A 19,733-nucleotide genomic window follows, 5' to 3' on the forward strand; every position below is an offset into this window, starting at 1 on the left:
TCATGATCATTGATGCCCCACGAGGTGAAATCTTGCATGGAGCCCCAGACCGAGGGTGATTGACCGTCATCTTGAACTTCTTCCATTTTCTAATAATTGCGCCAACAGTTGTTTCCTTCTCACCAAGCTGCTTGCCTATTGTCCTGTAGCCCATCCCAGCCTTGTGCAGGTCTACAATTTTATCCCTGATGTCCTTACACAGCTCTCTGGTCTTGGCCATTGTGGCGAGGTTGGAATCTGTTTGATTGAGTGTGTGGACAGGTGTCTTTTATACAGGTAACGAGTTCAAACAGGTGCAGTTAATACAGGTAATGAGTGGAGAACAGGAGGGCTTCTTAAAGAAAAACTAACAGGTCTGTGAGAGACGGAATTCTTACTGGTTGGTAGGTGATCAAATACTTATGTCATGCAATAAAATGCAAATTAATTATTTAAAAATCATACAATGTGATTTTCTGGATTTTTGTTTTAGATTCCGTCTCTCACAGTTGAAGTGTACCTATGATAAAAATGACAGACCTCTACATGCTTTGTAAGTAGGAAAACCTGCAAAATCGGCAGTGTATCAAATACTTGTTCTCCCCACTGTACGTGAAATGGCGTGCCACGTTTCAACTGGATAGTATGCGACGACTTTAAGTCACTTTGGATAAAAGCATCTAATAAATGTCATATATTATAATTGAATATTATTATGTAAAACATATGTATAAAATATCCCTACAGTAGGATCTGGTTTATTACCCAGGTGAATCGTGCTATTATCCAGTTGAACCCACACAGGGGTTAATTGTGCTATTATGGAGCTAAAAGATATACAGGTTAAACCCAATGAGTTTATCAAGTGAAACACTCCACATGGGTAAAGTCCTGATTATATGAAGTGACTGTCCTAGCTGGGGTGAACTCATGATTATGCATATCCCAGTGTGAGTCCAGCTCGTGACCTTGAGCTAATATTTATTCACTGGCCTCTAAGCTGAGATTGCATGGCCATCCGCTCCACTTCCCCCAGTGGCCCTGAAGGAGACCATACCAGTGAGTCAGGGATGGAAGGGAGAGGGATGAGGGTACGGCGCTGTGCCCCTCTCTACAGGAACACACACATGCACACACACGCAGGCAGGTAAACACAAACGCACATATGCACACGCGCATCAAATCAAATCAAATGTTATTGGTCACATACATGTGTTTAGCAGATGTTATTGCAAGTGTAGCGAAATGCATACGCAGACACACACGTACACACGGACACGCACACATGGAATACACACGGAAAAAATACACAAATGCTCAAATGCACACAAACAAATTCATGCAAAATTAACAGGGAAACATTCAAACACTGCTTCGGGACCCACTTTTTCCATTTCTCTCCAGTCTCTCTCTCTAAAATCCCATTGGCAAGGAGCAGTCCTCTTGGCAGTGACACACGGTGGCATGTGATCGATTTACCCTTTAAATGTACAGACGTGAAATACAGTAGGCCTCCGGTGGCCTTTTCCCGCGTTGCCACCTGCCCTGCTGCTAAAAATATGATGTGAAGTAGACATCATCAGAGTGGGCATTAGGAATAAAAAAACAACAAGCTCCACTAAGCAACACACGGTCCCCTATTAAACATCAGCTGATTACGATCATCAAAAGCAGGATTTGCATACTCTCGGGCTAAAAGCAGCAGTTTTGTTGTGAATAATGTATCATGGAGGAATGGAATAGTACTGGTATATATTAAAGAGCCGTGTGGTGATAAGGCCTGGTAATAATACTGATGTATAATACATTTGCGGGGTCGGGAGGAGGTTGTTAGGCGGGGGACAAGTGGGTCTAAACCTACTGAAACATGTCTGAATCAGGATCAGGACTTTCCACAACACAACTGCATTATAGAAAGGCACCAATACAGCCCAAAAACAGGCCCTTGAATCCATCTGGCTGTTGGATCGATACTAAGTACATGACTGACCCATACCTGCTGTTCTGCTTACACTCAGAGAGAAACAATAGATAGAAACCAGATCTTTACCTGGACCAAATAGAAACCAGGTCTTTACCTGGATCAAATAGAAACCAGGTCTTTACCTGGACCAAATAGAAACCAGATCTTTACCTGGACCAAATAGAAACCAGGTCTTTACCTGGACCAAATAGAAACCAGATCTTTACCTGGACCAAATAGAAACCAGATCTTTACCTGGACCAAATAGAAACCAGATCTTTACCTGGACCAAATAGAAACCAGATCTTTACCTGGACCAAACAGAAAGAAACCAGATCTTTATCTGGTGCAAACAATCACAGAAGCCAAGTGTAACTCAGGGGAGTCTGCTTGGTATTTTTACTGAACCCAAAACTACAATGTGATATTATTAGACCATAGGTAAAAGGTTGGTTCTCAAATACTTCAATTAAGCATCTGATGATGATCAGACTCTCTCATCGTGTTGACTGTAATTATGTCACTGAGTAGATTAGGCCCCTTCTGTCTAAGCCCCTGTCACAGCTCAAGAGCCCTGGCCTGCTCTCAGCTGTTTCCTCAGGCTGCAGGTGCTGGGGAGTGGAGGAGAAGGCTCTGGTCACAGACATGGCTCCCAATCCCAGCCCCTTCCAGCTGGAGGGTGAGCCTGGGTGAAGACCCACACAACCCTCTGTCATTAGACAACTGCCTTTAAGATGAGTGCTCTTGCCAGCCAGGCTACACAACACATTGGAGCAGGAACACAGTGTTTCCTTCCTGGCATTAAGTCTCCTGTTTTTTCATTTAACCCTTATTTTGCCAGGTAAGTTGACTGAGAACACATTCTCATTTACAGCAACAACCTGGGAAATAGTTACAGGGGAGACGAATGAGCCAATTGTACGCTAGGTATGATTAGGTGACCATATGAGGGCCAGATTGTGAATTTAGCTAGTACACTGGGGTTAACACCCCTACTCTTACAATAAGTGCCATGGGATCTTTAGTGACCACAGAGAGTCAGGACACCCATTTAACATCTCATCTGAAAGACAACACCCTACACAGGGCAGTGTCCACAATAGCTGACCTGGGGCATTGGGATATTCTTTTAGACCAGAGGAAAGAGTGCCTCCTACTGGCCCTCCAACACCACTTCCAGCAGCATCTGGCCTCCCATCCAGGGACCAACCTTGCTTAGCTTCAGAAGCAAGCCAGCAGTGGGATGCAGGGAGGTATGCTGCTGTTGGGCTAAGAAAGACACACTGAGAGGCTGTCTAAAACATGGCTCTGAGCACATACTGTATTTATCCACAAGGCTAGTTTATAAAGTTGGTTCTGAAGTGAAATTGTTGTTGGCACCATTCCAAATCAATACTATGCCCTTCTCTCCTCCTCCCCTATGCCCTTGTTGACTCCCCCTCGCGAACATGAAAGCAGTGGGTTGGTATGAAGGGTATGGAAACAGCCCTAGACCTTTAGACACTTGTTCTGTGAAGCCATGGTATACATTGATCATGTGACCCTGGCTCTTTGAAGTCATGATGTGTACAGTGGTAGTCCACCAAACAGAGCACGAGGAGACCATTCTCCACAGGGTAGTTAGAGATCAAGGGATATCCTCCCTCAAGCCGTCTCCAAAGCCTTTGATACTTCTCCCTGGTGTGATGGGATTGAAGCTCAGTCACAGCACAGTAGTCCCTGTGTGGTGGAACGATGCCTTTAGTCCCTAATGCCACTGCAGGCTATTGCTCTTTTACTTCAGTAAACATCCATTTCCAAAGTATCCTTTCCCATAACCATGTTTTCCCCTTATATCCCAGGCCCTCCAGAATATGTGCTAAGGAAAACATATTCATTAGCCTAATGCACAGATGCAAAATGTATTTTCTTACTTCGTGTTTTTTGATTTATTGCGCGGCACAAATGTGAAATTGAGTATATGGCTATAAGTTATTTAAGTGATTTAGAGGTTGACACAGAGAGCTTTTCTTGTGGTTTATGATTTATGTGAAATTGATTATATGAGTATAAGCATATTACCTTATGATAATATAAGTAATTTAAGTGATTTAGGGATCTGGGAGCCAATGCTTACATACACAGTAGCAGGCTCCTCAGGTTCAGCGCTGTAGCAGAGCAGACTGCCACTGCTGAGGTCTGAGTCCCATCACTCTGACTGGCTGGAGAGAGAGAAGGGGGGGGGGGGGGGGTTGGTGACAGTACTGTAGCAGAGCAGACTGCCACTGCTGAGGTCTGAGTCCCATCACTCTGACTGGCTGGAGAGAGAGAGGGGGGGTCGGTGACAGTACTGTAGCAGAGCAGACTGCCACTGCTGAGGTCTGAGTCCCATCACTCTGACTGGCTGGAGAGAGAGGGGAGGTGGCAGTACTGTGGTAAAGTTGGTAATTTATTGTGGTCAGTTGTGAAGGGTCTTTGTTCAATGGATTTGATGATGTATCCGACTGTTATAGGTTGTTGGTATAGTTAAGGGAAATCGAATTACATTACTTGTGGTAAATGTGAATTCATTATGGGTGTGTTCGTCAATTCAATCTGGAGTGCCAGAGTGCGCTCTGGACATTCCTAGTGTTCAGAGCGCACACTGGACGCTCTGGCAGAGGAGTAGAGTTGATCCAAGTGTTCAGACCTCACAACTGCAGTCAAGCACCCAAGCTAACTGGCTAACGTTGGCTAGCTACTTCTAGACACAAATGAGAGAACACCTCACTCAGACCATTTTACTGCACTAGCAGAGCTGGTTAGGCTGTTTTCATGTTATCCAGAGCGTTGGTGACTGTAACTGTGCTGCTGGCAACAATTTCATTACGCTTTTTTGGCAGACGTTTACCGACACTAGCCATTGGTTGTATATAAAGTACTGTAGTTACATCATCAATCTGATGATGTTATTGGTGAAATGTGTGTGTTAAAGTGAGGTCATATAAAATGTGCTAATGGTCAAAGATATGGAGGTTCCCAGTGTTGTAGTAGGGTAGACTTTACCTCTTGGTTTTGTGTTGATCACATTCATTGGTGTTGATCAGTGATGGCTAGGTTACAGGGTGTTATGGAGGTCCCTGTGGTGTACGATATCCTGTGTGCTGATCAGTGATCATCTTGAGAGGACACTTCTCCTCAGACAAGGACCTCCCGGCCCAGAGATTGGCTGGCCTTTCATTATTACAGACACCACTGTGGTAATGGTGGCAGGAGCTTCATTAAGGGCCTCGTTAAATCCCCCTTTTAAGCCACGTCATTAAGGATCGGTCATTAATGACCCTTGGTTTTTAAGAACCCTGAGTGAGGAACCTTCTCTTCTGGTGATCTTGGCCAGCTGACTGTGCAGGCCAATTAGGCCAAACCAAAACATCCAGGATGAAGACAGAATAACTCCAAGCTAAAACTCCCAAAATAACTAATACAGGATGTACTATAAGTGCAGTATTCTTGACAACCTTAAAGGCCCCCAGTATCAGTGACAACCTTAAAGACCCCCAGCTGTTACACGGTGACTCAGGTCTCAGGTCTATTCCCAATCCTGCTCCCTTCCCACAACATTGTTTCGCTGCCAATTTATTTGGAATAAAGTGTTAGTAAGACTAGGAGCATTACCCTCTGCTCAATTTCTATAAATTATTCTCTGAAATTGGCAGTGAAATTATGTTTTGGAAGGAGGAGTGACATAATAAACTCAGCAAAAAAAGAAACGTCCCTTTTTTCAGGACCCTGTCTTTCAATGATAATTCCTAAAAATCAAAATAACTTCACAGATCTTCATTGTAAAGGGTTTAAACACTGTTTCCCATGCTTGTTCAATGAACCATAAGCAATTAATGAACATGCACCTATGGAACGGTCGGACACTAACAGCTTACAGACGATAGGCAATTAAGGTCACAGTTCTGAAAACTTAAGACACTAAAGAGGCCTTTCTACTGACTCTGAAAAACACCAAAAGAAAGATGCCCAGGTTCCCTGCTCATCTGCGTGAACGTGCTTTAGGCATGCTGCAAGGAGGCATGAGGACTGCAGATGTGACCCGGGCAATAAATTGCAATGTCTGTACTGTGAGACGCCTAAGACAGCGCTACAGGGAGACAGGACGGACAGCTGATCGTCCTCGCAGTGGCAGACCATGTGTAACAACACCTGCACAGGATCGGTACATCCGAACATCACACCTGCGGGACAGGTACAGGATGGCAACTGCCCGAGTTACACCAGGAACGCACAATCCCCCTCTAAGTGCTTAGACTGTCCGCAATAGGCTGAGAGAGGTTGGACTGAGGGCTTGTAGGCCTGTTGTAAGGCAGGTCCTCACTAAACATCACCGACAACAACATCACCTATGGGCACAAACCCACCCTCGCTGGACCAGACAGCGAGTTACAACTGCCCGAGTTACACCAGGAACGCACAATCCCTCCATCAGTGCTCAGACTAACCGCAATAGGCTGAGAGAGGTTGGACTGAGGGCTTGTAGGCCTGTTGTAAGGCAGGTCCTCACCAGACATCACCGACAACAACATCACCTATGGGCACAAACCCACTCTCGCTGGACCAGACAGGACTGGCAAAAAGTGCTCTTCACTGACGAGTCACGGTTTTGTCTCACCAGGGGTGATGGTTGGATTCGCGTTTATCGTCGAAGGAACGAGCTTTACGTCGAGGCCTGTACTCTGGAGCAGGATCGATTTGGAGGTGGAGGGTCGGTCATGGTCTGTGGCGGTGTGTCACAACATCATCGGACTGAGCTTGTTGTCATTGCAGGCAATCTCAATCTCTGTGCGTAATAGGTGAAGATATCCTCCTCCCTTATGTGGTACCCTTCCTGCAGGCTCATCCTAACATGACCCAACAGCATGACAATGCCACCAGCCATACTGCTTATTCTGTGCATGATTTCCTGCAAGACAGGAATGTCAGTGTTCTGCCATGGCCAGCGAAGAGCCCGGATCTCAATCCCATTGAGCACGTCTGGGACCTGTTGGATTGGAGGGTGAGGGCTAGGGCCATTTCCCCCAGAAATGTCCGGGAACTTGCAGGTGCCTTGGTGGAAGAGTGGGGTAACATCTCACAGCAAGAACTGGCAAATCTGGTGCAGTCCATGAGGAGGAGATGCACTACAATACTTAATGCAGCTGGTGGCCACACCAGATAATGACTGTTACTTTTGATTTTGACCCCCCCTTTGTACAGGGACACATTATTCCATTTCTGTTAGTCACATGTCTGTTGAACTTTTTCAGTTTATGTCTCAGTTGTTGAATCTTGTTATGTTCATACAAATATTTACACATTTTAAGTTTGCTGAAAATAAACGCAGTTGACAGTGAGAGGACGTTTCTTTTTTTGCTGAGTTTAGTAGTATAAATCCCTCACACAGTCACCGCAGCTGGACAGTTTTCTCATGGCTTCTGGAAAGAAATATTGTAAGAATGCTCAACCGGTGTCGCTCATTCATCCGACAGAAACTTTCAACCGGTTTTCCCCATTAAGCAGTGGGTCGGAGTCAGAGGCCGAGCCTTCTCTGGTCTCTCTTCCACCCGTTACGGGGTCAGAGACGCTGAAGCCTTCCACCATTAGCTCTGACAAATTGAAAACCCTAGTCATTGGCGACTCCATTACCCGCAGTATTAGACTTAAAAAGAATCATCCAGCGATCATACATTGTTTACCAGGTGGCAGGGCTACCGACGTTTAGGCTAATCTGAAGATGGTGCTGGCTAAGGCTAAAACTGGTGAGTGTAGTGAGTATAGGGATATTGTTATCCACGTCGGCACCAATGATGTTGGATGAAACAGTCAGATGTCACCAAGCGCAACATAGCTTCAGCGTGTAAATCAGCTAGATTTCAGCTAAAATTTGATTTGATTTGATTTGAAAGATGTGTCGGCATCGAGTAATTGTCTCTGGCCCCCTCTCAGTTAGGGGGAGTGATGAGCTCTACAGCAGTCTCACAACTCAATCGCTGGTTGAAAACTGTTTTCTGCCCCTCCCAAAAGATAGAATTTGTAGATAATTGGCCCTCTTTCTGGGACTCACCCACAAACAGGGCCAAGCCCGGCCTGCTGAGGAGTGACGAACTCCATCCTAGCAGGAGGACTCATCTTATATATGAACATAGACAGGGCTCTAAACTGAATTTACTGTGTTAAATGAGGCGGAGGTGTTGCTAACATCTACGATAGCAAATTTCAATTTACAAAAAAAAAGGACTGCATTTTCGTCTTTTGAGCTTCTAGTCATGAAATCTATGCAGCCTAATCAATCGCTTTTTATAGCTACTGTTTACAGACCTCCTAGGCCGTATACAGCATTCCTCGATGAGTTCCCTAAATTCCTATCGGACCTTGTAGTCATGGCAGATAATAATGTCTCCGGACCTACTCACTGCCACAGTCATACTCTGGACCTAGTTTTGTCCCGTGGAATAAATATTGTGGATCTTAATGTTGTTCCTCCTAATCCTGGACTATCGGACCACCGTTTTATTACGTTTGTAATCGCAACAAATAATCTGCTCAAACCCCAACCAAGGATCATCAAAAGCTGCGCTATAAATTCTCTGACAACCCAAAGATTCCTAAATACCCTTCCAGAGTCCCTCCACCTACCCAAGGATGTCAGAGTGCAAAACCAGTTAACCACCTAACTGAGGAAATACATTTAACCTTGCGTAATACCCTAGATGCAGTCGCACCCTAAAAACAATAAACACTTTTCATAAGAAACTAGCTCCCTGGTATACAGAAAATACCTGAGCAATGAAGCAAGCTTCCAGAAAATTGGAACGGAAATGGCACTACACCAAACTGGAAGTCTTCCAATTAGCTTGGAAAGACAGTACCGTGCAGTATCGAAGAGCCCTCACTGCTGCTCGATCAGCCTATTTTTCCAACTTAATTGAGGAGAATGAGAACAATCCAAGATTTATTTTTGATACCGTCGCAAAGCTAACTAAAAAGCAGCATTCCCAAGAGAGGATGGCTTTCACTTCAGCAGTGATAAATTCATGAACTTCTTTGAAGAAAAGATCATGATCATTAGAAAGCAAATTACGGACCCCTCTTTAAATCTGTGTATTTCTCCAAATTTCAGTTGTCCTGATTCTGCACAAAACTGCCAGGACCTAGTTGTTTAATACTATATCTCTTGACACATAGATGAAAATGTCCCGGCCTCTAAACCTTCAAGCTGCATACTGGACCCTATTCCAAACAAACTACTGAAAGAGCTGCTTCCTGTGCTCCGCCCTCCTATGTTGAACATAATAAACGCCTCCCTATCCACCGGATGTGTATCAAACTCACTAAAAGTGGCAGTAATAAAGCCTCTCTTGAAAAAGCCAAACCTTGACCCAGAAAATATAAAAAATTATCGGCCTATATCAAATCTCCCATTCCTCTCAAACATTTTTGAAAAAGGGATTCTCTGCCTCTAACCCTATTACGGGGTCTGAGTCACTGACTTACTGGTGCTCTTCAATGCCGTCCCTAGGAGGGGTGCGTCACTTGATTGGGGGTTGTCCGGGTTGACGCCCCCCTTGGGTTCGTGTCGTGGGGGAGATCTTTGTGGGCTATACTCAGCCTTCTCTCAGGGTAGTAAGTTGGTGGTTCGAAGATATCCCTCTAGTGGTGTGGGGGCTGTGCTTTGGCAAAGTGGGTGGGGTTATATCCTGCCTAGTTGGCCCTGTCCGGGGGTATCGTCGGACAGGGCAACAGTGTCTCCCGACCCCTCCTGTCTCAGCCTCCAGTATTTATGCTGCAATAGTTTGTGTCGGGGGGCTAGGATCAGTCTGTTATATCTGGAGTATTTCTCCTGTCTTATCCAGTGTCCTGTGTGAATTTAAGTATGCTCCCTCTAACTCTCTCTCTCTCTTTCTCTTTCTCTTTTCTCTCTTCTCTCGGAGGACCTGAGCCACAGGACCATGCCTCAGGACTACCTGGGCTGATGACTCCTTGCTGTCCCCAGTCCACCTGCTGTCCCCAGTCCACTTGCTGCTGTTCCAGTTTCAACTGTTCTGCCTGCGGCTATGGAACCCTGACCTGTTCACCGGACGTGCTATCTTGTCCCGGACCTGCTGTTTTCGACTCTCTCTCTACCGCACCTGCTGTCTCTAACTCTGAATGATCGGCTATGAAAAGCCAATTGACATTTACTCCTGAGGTGCTGACCTGTTGCACCCTCTACAACCACTGTGATTATTATTTGACCCTGCCGGTCACCTATAAACGTTTGAACATCTTGGCCATGTACTGTTATAATCTCCACCCGGCACAGCCAGAAGAGGACTGGCCACCCCTCAGAGCCTGGTTCCTCTCTAGGTTTCTCCCTAGGTTTCCGCCTTTCTAGGGAGTTTCTCCTAGCCACCGTGCTTCTACATCTGCATTGCTTGCTGTTTGGGGTTTTAGGCGGAGTTTCTGTATAGCATTTTGTGACATCGGCTGATGTAAAAAGGGCTTTATAAATACATTTGATTGATTGAGAGGATGAACCAGGAGCTGGGGAGGCTCCTGAGGAGCCACTGCCAGGACCGGCAGGGAGAATGGGCCCGATTCCTTCCCTGGGCGGAGTATGCCCAGAATTCGTTACGTCACTCCTCAACCGGGCTGACTCCCTTCCAGTGTGTTCTGGGTTATCAGCCGGCCCTGGACCCTGGGCCAGAACGAAGCTCCTGCAGTGGATGAGTGTTTCAGGCACACATAACAAGTGTGGAGGTATGCCCATGTAAGACTCCAGCGCGCCATCCACCGTCAGAAGGAGCAGGCGGATCGCCACCACAGGGAGGCTCCCATGTTCCATCCTGGTGATCGCGTCTGGCTCTCCACCAGGAACCTCCCACTCCGCCTGCCCTGCAGGAAGCTGAGCCCCCGGTTTGTGGGGCCGTTCAAGGTTCTCCAGAGGGTCAACGAGGTGACATATAGATTACAGCTCCCCAGTGACTACCGTATCTCACCTTCCTTTCATGTCTCCCTTCTCAGGCCGGTGGTTCCTGGTCCCCTGGCTGAGGCTGTCCCCCACGACACCCCTCCGCTTCCCCTGGATGTCAAAGGTGGTCCCGCCTATACCGTCAGATCCCTACTGGACTCCCGATATCGTGGGGGTCGGCTCCAGTACCTAGTGGACTGGGAGGGTTACGGTCCAGAGGAGCGGTGTTGGGTTCCGGTGGAGGACATTCTGGATCCCAACATCATCCGGGATTTCCACCTTCGCAGACCGGCCCCTCCTCACCCTCGGGGCCATCCCCCTTGCCGGCATCCCCCTGCGGCTGGAGTCGTACGTCTACTCCCGCTCCTCTCCTCTCTACTCTGTATTCTATCAGTATTCCATTTCACTTCATTCCATTTCATTAGAATCTGAAAGCCCCATTACAGAACATGTGATGACAACAGAAGTTACATTCATAATTATCACCAGGCTGAGATGCTGGCTCCACCAGTAGATAACATAGACATCCAGTACAGCACCAGGCACAGACTGTCTGCCACCAGGGAACTGTGGCATTAACCATGTTTAATGTATAACAATCAATGTTTAGGGTTAGGGTTATTTATAGCATCGTAATCTGAGTGTGTGTGTGTGTGTGTGTGTGTGTGTGTGTGTGTGTGTGTGTGTGTGTGTGTGTGTGTGTGTGTGTGTGTGTGTGTGTGTGTGTGTGTGTGTGTGTGTGTGTGTGTGTGTGTGTGTGTGTGTGTGTGTGTGTGTGTGTGGTGTGTGTGTGTGTGTGTGTGTGTGTGTGTGTGTGTGTGTGTGTGTGTGTGTGTGTTCATGTGCGTGTGTCCATGTCTCTCTGTGTCTGTTGGCTAAGACCTTGAACTGCAGTATACAAGCACTGGGAGTCTATATAGTATTCATCATGCTCCTCCATCAGAGTTCTCTCTATCCATAATCATGTCTCTAATAAGGAGAAGCAAAACATCATGCTCCCATTGATCTTCAGTGTGTTCCAGCTAAGCCTGTAGCCTGTAGCCTGTAGCCTGTAGCCTGTAGCCTGTACTGGGCCAGAACCGGAAGATTAAACATTCATAAGAGCATTAAGATGTACAAGAGCATTATCCATGTATGTACATCGCTGATACACTCTGATACAAATTACGCACACACACATACCCACACTCGTGCACACACACACACCGGTACGCACACAAACACAATTGGTGTTCTGGGAGGACTCCAAGTGTCAGCAATATCATATGGCGTGTGTGTGGTCTGGCTGTGTTCCCTCATAGAGCTCAATACAATCTGCAGGCATAAATACCTGCTCCCCAGAGCATGTTTGCACTAATGACTTACAATGCTGGCCATCTGTACCACTGGACATTCAGCTCAGTTCATGCATCTTGTCCTTGCCCGTTCTGTATCAATTTGGGCAATTTTTCAGCTATCGTACATCATGTACTATAAGGCCTGCCTGAAGTGCCCAAATGAAGCATTTCCTAATAGTCAGTAGGCTACTTACAGACTTCTCTCTGTCGGAGGGCCCCATGCCTGGCTGTCTGTACAGCTGGATATAAAACGTGAAGCAATTTGGCCTAAGCGTTTATAAAATAGGATCTGCAGACAGTGAGACATTTCCTACAGAGTGTTTTTTTTCCCCCCATCTATCTTTTTCTCACAGTGCTGTCTGACAGCCCGCAGCACTCACACAGGATCATTACTATTCATTTACTCAGCAGACTGGCAACACTGACTTAAACAGTAGCCATCTACACACAGCAGCGTATACAACACACTACTCTAAGGCTAAGTAGAGGGAGAGCTTGAGTACGCTCATGTCTAGTCAACGTGACCTAACCCACATCCACAGTAAGTCTCTGAAAACCAAAGGAGCAGGATGAATAAGGCTACACGATTGCTATAATGAATTATCAGAGTGAAGGGGGAGAAATATAGCCGCTGTTAGTGTTTTGAGGTGGTAAATGTAATAGTGATAAATCTATGCTCGTAAAATGTAAATCACCCAGATTGCAATATCATTCTACCGGACCTACTGGAATGTTGGCCACGAGAGAGTGGACATTGACAGGTCCTGACCTGGAGTGAAATGAGATAAAACTTTGACTACATTCATTCTCATGAAGATGTCAATTCCCATTGGTGTGTGGATTGGTGCTAGTTATGACTGGTCCCAGGGGCCTGTATGGTTCAAGAGCTTTAGTTGAGCCTCAGTGCCTCATTGATTAATATAAGTCTTCGTGGGGATTGGAAGGCACCAGAGTAGACTGGGCTGATGTAAATCAATGCCAATTGGAGGTTTATTTCACATACAATACAAACCCGCAGCTCCTAAAGACAATGAAATAGTACCACTGGTATATATAAAGGGAATACAGGTTAGGGTTGAATTAGGACAGTTTAGTACAGGGGTCTCCAACTGTGTTTCTGGGGAGCTACAGTGCATTGGAAGGTACTCAGACCCTTTGACCTTTTCCACATTTTGTTACGTTACAGCCTTATTCTAAAATGGATTAAGAAGAGGTTGTCTACACACAATTCCTCATAATGACCCCATAAAATTTTTATTTTATATATTTTGCAAATTTATAAAAAATAAGAAACAGAAATATCCTATCTACATAAGTATTCAGACCCTTTGCTATGAGACTCAAAATATATGTTTCTACAACTTGATTGGAGTCCACCTGTGGCAAATTCAATTGATTGGACATGATTTGGAAAGCACACACCTGTCTATATAAGGTCCCACAGTTGACAGTGCATGTCAGCGCAAAAACCAAGCCATGAGGTCGAAGGAATTGTTCATAGAGCTTCGAGACAGGATTGTGTTGAGGCACAGATCTGGGGAAGGGTACCAAACAATTCTGAAGCATTGAAGGTCCCCAAGAACACAGTGGCCTCCATCATTCTTAAATGGAAGAAGTTTGGAACCACCAAGACTCTTCCTAGACTCTTCAATGCCACCAAGACTCTTCCTAGAGCTGGCCGCCCGGCCAAACTGAGCAATTGGGGGAGAAGAGCCTTTGTCAGGGAGGTGACCAAGAACCCGATGGTCACTCTGATAGAGTTTCAGAGTTCCTCTGTGGAGATGGGAGAACCTTCCAGAAGGACAACCATCTCTGCAGCGCTCCACCAATCAGGCCTTTATGGTAGAGTGGCCAGACGGAAGCCACTTCTCATTAAGGCACATAACAGCCCGCTTGGAGTTTGGCAAAAGGCACCTAAAGACTCTCAGACCATGAGAAACAATCTTCTCTGCTCTGCTGAAACTAAGATTGAACTCTTTGGCCTGAATGCCAAGCGTCACATCTGGAGGAAACCTGGCACCATCCCTACGGTGAAGCATGGTGGTGGCATGCTGTGGGGATGTTTTTCAGCAGCAGGGACTGGGAGACTAATCAGGATCGAGGGAAAGATGAACATAGCAAAGTACAGTGGTTGCTCCACTAAAAGTTTTGCGATTATGCTGCGGGATTTAGAGGTAATTTGTGGTTTAGTACGGTACCCTACGTCACCACTTCATTGCTCCAGACCAGCGCAAGGAGGAGTTAGATCACTGAATATGCTTTTGGGTCCTACTGTGTCTCTAACTGACAATGAATGGGCGACATAAACCTAAATAGAAACTGATAATTGTGCACGACTTCAGTATTACTTACTACAACTGTTGTTACACTAAGGTTTTTATTATTTAATTTTATTAGGATTATTTTGCTCTTACTGTAGTACTGTAGCCCACTCCCGACCAGTCACGTTATACAGCACCTGAGTGGCGCAACGGTCTAAGACACTGCAGTGCAAGCCGTGTTGCTACAGATGCTGGTTCAATACTTGTGCTGCCCTCGACTGGGAGACCCATGAGATGATTGCAGGTTTTTGGTTTCTCTCCCTCTAAAAACAGAAATAAATCATTCTAAATAACAAACTGGCTATATTTATAAATTAGTAACAATGTCTCACCCCATGTTTAAGAATGGCCTTTTCTCGCTCATTTTATGTTATTTGAAAACAAAATCATCTCCAAAATATTGTTATTTTTTAAACAAAGCTATTATTATTATTATTAGTTGAGAATTATATAAAAGCCCATTGGATATTCTCACAGATATATTATTAACCCTGTTATTAACCCTGTTATTAGCAGGACAATATATTTTGGATATATTGGTCATGGCTCCCGAGTGGCGCACAATGGGATTGCCTTGCAGTTCTCCAGCTGTATCCACTGAAAGCACGCGAGGTTCAAGGCACAAGGGCAGGGGGCACGGGATGGGCCGCAGAGCCGCACACAGAAGACCGACCTAGCCCATGGGGAAGGGAGGACGAGGAAGGGGGAGGCGGGGTGGAACCCCACCCCGCCACGCTGGCAACACTTTAAGGGGAATTGCACTAATAATGGCACTGACTAGGGAAACGTTCCCATTGTTCTGTTCTTAGTGCCAGTCTACACATTCAAACTAAAACAATGTAACTAATAATGGCATCTTTATGCTTTCATTAATAAAATAATGATAAAAATACTCTTTCAAAATGCTGATGTTTATTTAGTTATGGATCCATAACAAATGACTATGGGAATAAATTTCACAGAATTACAGAAATATCCTCCAATCCTCTATATGTAATTATTGGCTGAGAGAAGGCCTACCGTAGGCGACATGAGTCTCACCAGTATTGAGTAATGTGCTGTTAAAAGTGGTGTAGGTCTTATGTATTTAAAAAGCATATTGAAGTTAGAAGCAATAGCCTACAACTATTTTAGTACCATTTCGCACTCCTCTGAAACAAGCATGGGGACTGGTCTTGATAAATCAATATGATTTCAATTTTCACTGAATCTCCGTTTGGGTATTGGTTAGACTAGAATGAGAAAATTAAGGTGTCGAAATGTTATGCTCTTAGTGTAACCTTTATTTTACTGGGCAAGTCAGTTAAGAACAAATTCTTATTTACAAGGACATCCTACTCCTTCCTCCCCATCGTTGAATTGAACCCCGGTCTCCCACGTGCCTGCATTCTCTAGTACAGCCACTACTGAAGGCTATCAAATGCTTCTCAAAGATGCCCACTGGTGGTCAAACTAGCACTAACTAGCATTAATGGTACCAGTGGTTCACACTGCAACTTTTAAAGAACGAACCACTGTACAGAGAGATCTAATGACAACCTGCTCCAGAGCGCTCAGGACCTCAGACTGGGGGAGAACGTTCACCTTCCAACAGGACAACGACCCTAAGCACACAGCTGAGATAACGCAGGAGTGGCATTGGGACAAGTCTCTGACTGTCCTTCCGTGGCCCAGCCAGAGCCCGGACTTGAACCCGATCTAACATCTCTGGAGAGACCTGAAAATAGCTGTGCAGCAACGCTCCCCATCCAACCTGAAAGAGCTTGAGAGGATCTGCAGAGAAGAATGGGAGAAACTCCACAAATACAGGTGTGCCAAGCTCGAAACTTCATACCCAAGAAGACCCGAGGCTGTAATCGCTGCCAAAGGTGCTTCAACAAAGTACTGAGTAAAGGGTCTGAATACTTACGTAAATGTGATATTGCAGGTTTTTATTTTAAAAAATAAAATAAAATCTAAAAACCTGTTTTTGCTTTGTCATTATGAGTTATTGTGTGTAGATTGATGAGAAAAAACAACAACAATTTAATCAATTTTAGAATAAGGCTGTAACATAACAAAATGTGGAAAAAGTCAAGGAGACTGTATACTGTTTATGGTGCAGTAAACCTGATTCAACTAATCATGGTCTTCCATCTTGACCAAGGTTACTTGGATCAGGTTTGCCAGTTGTAGGGTTCAGAGTTGGAGTTGAAGACCCCTGGTACAGAAAAAGACACAAAAAATGCTTCATAGAACTAATGAACAAGTTAATAATGTTTCCTCTTACCCTTCCGATGAGCACAGGTTCCGGCCCACTGTACTCCTCAATTACAAAGAACTGGTTCCAGATCCAACTCCTTCTGCTGCGGGACCGAGTCCCCTCCCCCTCCGTCTGACCAGGCCCCTCTTCCTCCTCCTCATCTGACTCCGCCTCTTGGAACACCAGGCCCCAGCCATTACCGGGCTCGGACTCGACTGTCATCACCCCACTGGCTGCCTTGTCCTGGCCAACCCCCCAGTATGGGTCTGGGCGGAGTTTGAGGACATGGCTGCTGTTGATTAACTCTGTAGCGCCAACTACAGGGTCTTGAGGGGCACTTGGACTCAGGATCTTGAGTCGTGGTCCGGCTGTGTGAAGAAGACTCTCCTCGAAACCTTGAGTCCCCTTTCCCTGGGGCTGCAGGGTGAACACTGAGGGATGGCCAGCATCTGTCTGAGAAGGGACGTTTGAGGGGAGATGCTTGGTCGTGGCTGGAGGGTCAGTCTGACTGTTGGTCACCTCCCTCTCAGTGTTGAGACTGACCTCATTCATAGGCAGTGACAGAGGGTGAGAGATGTGCTTGTTCATCCAGGTGTCTGTGCTATCTGAACCCCTCATCTCAGAGTTGTCCTTTCCCACACCAGAATCTGGAGTGGCTACACTTAAAGTGTGAACAGCCTCTTCTGGACTGAGCTCAGCATCTGTCACAGCGCTTACATGTGGCAGAGCAGTTTGGTTATCCAATGTGAAATGGTTTTGAGTGACAGACATGTCTTGCTTCGGTAATTTCAGGGCCTCCAACTGGCTGCGATCCACATCAATCAAATCTCTCTTTCTGCTTCGGCTGCTCTTGCTCTGAATCTGTGAGTTCACAATCCTCACCAGGTTCTCTTTTGACAGTAGTTTCAGGACACCGTAGCTGCCGGTTGGGTTTAAGTTTCTTGTTGAATCTTTAGTGAGTCCTCTGCCTGGCAGCCCCGTGGTGTGAACGCTCAGATCTGATCTGACTCTGGATTGGAGAAGGGATTTGAATCTCGTTTTATTGGAGTACATGTCTAGCCTGTGGTGGACTAAGAATACTTTCTCCATCCTCTCTGTCTTGGTGGGATATTCAGCGTTTTTGGTGCTGTTCCTACTCTTTCTAAGCCTTTTCTCCTGGATGGCTTCCCTGTCATTGAGTGACACAGACAGAGTTGACTCCCCTTTTTTGACAGGGTCTTCTTCCAAGTCTAACACGGGATTAGGTTTAAAAGTCTCCCTCTCCTTATTAGCTGTTATGGCTGCATGGTTCTGGGGTATTTTGGAGCCACTATCAACCCACTGGTCATGACCAATCAAGTTTCTAAGAGTCACCATTGGCATCGCGTTTGAATCCACACTTGAATCCCATTGGTTCTCTACTCTGTTCTCCCCTAACTTCAGCAAGTGAGCCCCGCCCACCCCTCTTCTCCTGACGATATTAGTGGCTGAACCTTCTCTCATAAGCCCCTCCCACAGACATAGGGAGACCAATAGGAGCAGATTCCTGGTAATCATCTTGGCTTGTGGTGAGATGAGCTAATTTGAGTGACACTTGCTGTGAGGAAGTACTTGTTTTCCGGTTGTCTTCATTCTCTACTCTATTTCTCTTTCCTTGTATCCCCCTCTCACTCTTCCATTACGTGCCCTTCACACTAAGCTGGAGGGCAGGTGCCCTTCCCACAAAAAAATCGCTATCTATTCACGGCTCCTCTCTGCTGTTTTTTCCCCTCTTGCAGAACGTCTCATTCAGTGCTCCACGGAGGGTTGAACAACCTGAGAGAAAAGATAAAGATAATTAAGTTAAAACTTTAATGCTAATTAAAAGCGGAGCAACACCGCAAGGTAAGTAGGAGAACTCACAGATGAACAAGCAGGACAGATCCACTAACGGAGCGGCAATCACATTTACACAAGCACTGGTGCGTTGCACGGTGAAGTCAGATAGCTGTTGTTACACTCTGTGACCATAGTGTTCAGTAGGTCGCACTGTGTTGTCACTCGCAATACTGATCCATGCTCTTAGTTGTGTGTATTTTCTTGTAGTATTTGGAGTTACTTTGTGAGTTGTGTAGTGTTTTTGTTTAACTATGTGCTGTCTTGTCTTGTGCAGTGTAGTGTGTTGGTGTGTAACGTTTGAGCAGTGTTGTGTTACAGACAGGCCCTGTCAGTACAGTCATTGGGGCATGGCTGAGGTCTGAATATTCCTAAAAGATTGCTCCTTTGTCCTTCTCCCTCCCCCTCTTGCACTCTTTCCTTACTTCACTCTCTCCATTTAAACAACTCGTTTTCTTAGAAAAAACCTTGTACTACCCCTCCACCTCCTCCTCCCTGTCCTCCTCCTTGTCTTTTTCTCTTCCCACCTCTCCCACTCACCACCTCTCTCTATCTCAGCCTATCTATCCATGGCTGTCTCACCACCTCTCTCTATCTCAGCCTATCTATCTATGGCTGTCTCACCACCTCTCTATCTCAGCCTATCTATCTATGGCTGTCTCACCACCTCTCTCTATCTCAGCCTATCTATCTATGGCTGTCTCACCACCTCTCTATCTCAGCCTATCTATCTATGGCTGTCTCACCACCTCTCTCTATCTCAGCCTACCAGTTTTGATAGCCTTTAGCCGCACCCTCATCCTACTACTCCTCTGTTCCTCGGGTGATGTGGAGGTAAACCCAGGCCCTGCATGTCCCCAGGCACCCTCATTTGTTGACTTCTGTGATCGAAAAAGCCTTGGCCTCATGCATGTCAACATCAGAAGCCTCCTCCCTAAGTTTGTCTTACTCACCGCTTTAGCACACTCTGCCAACCCTGATGTCCTTGCCGTGTCTGAATCCTGGCTTAGGAAGGCCACCAAAAATTCTGAGATTTCCATACCCAACTATAACACTTTCCGTCAAGATAGAACTGCCAAAGGGG

General features: G+C 45.9%; 1 protein-coding gene across 3 annotated transcripts in view; it reads right to left on the bottom strand.

Annotated features, from left to right (window-relative positions):
- The window catches only part of LOC139550442 (uncharacterized), a 230,799-nt gene that overhangs the window by 137,542 nt on the left and 73,524 nt on the right, over positions 1-19,733 (bottom strand). For all 3 annotated transcript variants that reach the window (XM_071361346.1, XM_071361347.1, XM_071361345.1), the window contains exon 2: positions 16,823-18,589. In XM_071361346.1, the coding sequence (XP_071217447.1) occupies positions 16,823-18,331 (1,509 nt within the window). In that variant the 5' untranslated portion in view covers positions 18,332-18,589. The remainder of the gene's footprint in view (positions 1-16,822; positions 18,590-19,733) is intronic.

This window comes from Salvelinus alpinus, chromosome 23 (genome assembly GCF_045679555.1).
Source record: "Salvelinus alpinus chromosome 23, SLU_Salpinus.1, whole genome shotgun sequence".
In the NCBI taxonomy this organism is placed as follows: domain Eukaryota; kingdom Metazoa; phylum Chordata; class Actinopteri; order Salmoniformes; family Salmonidae; genus Salvelinus; species Salvelinus alpinus.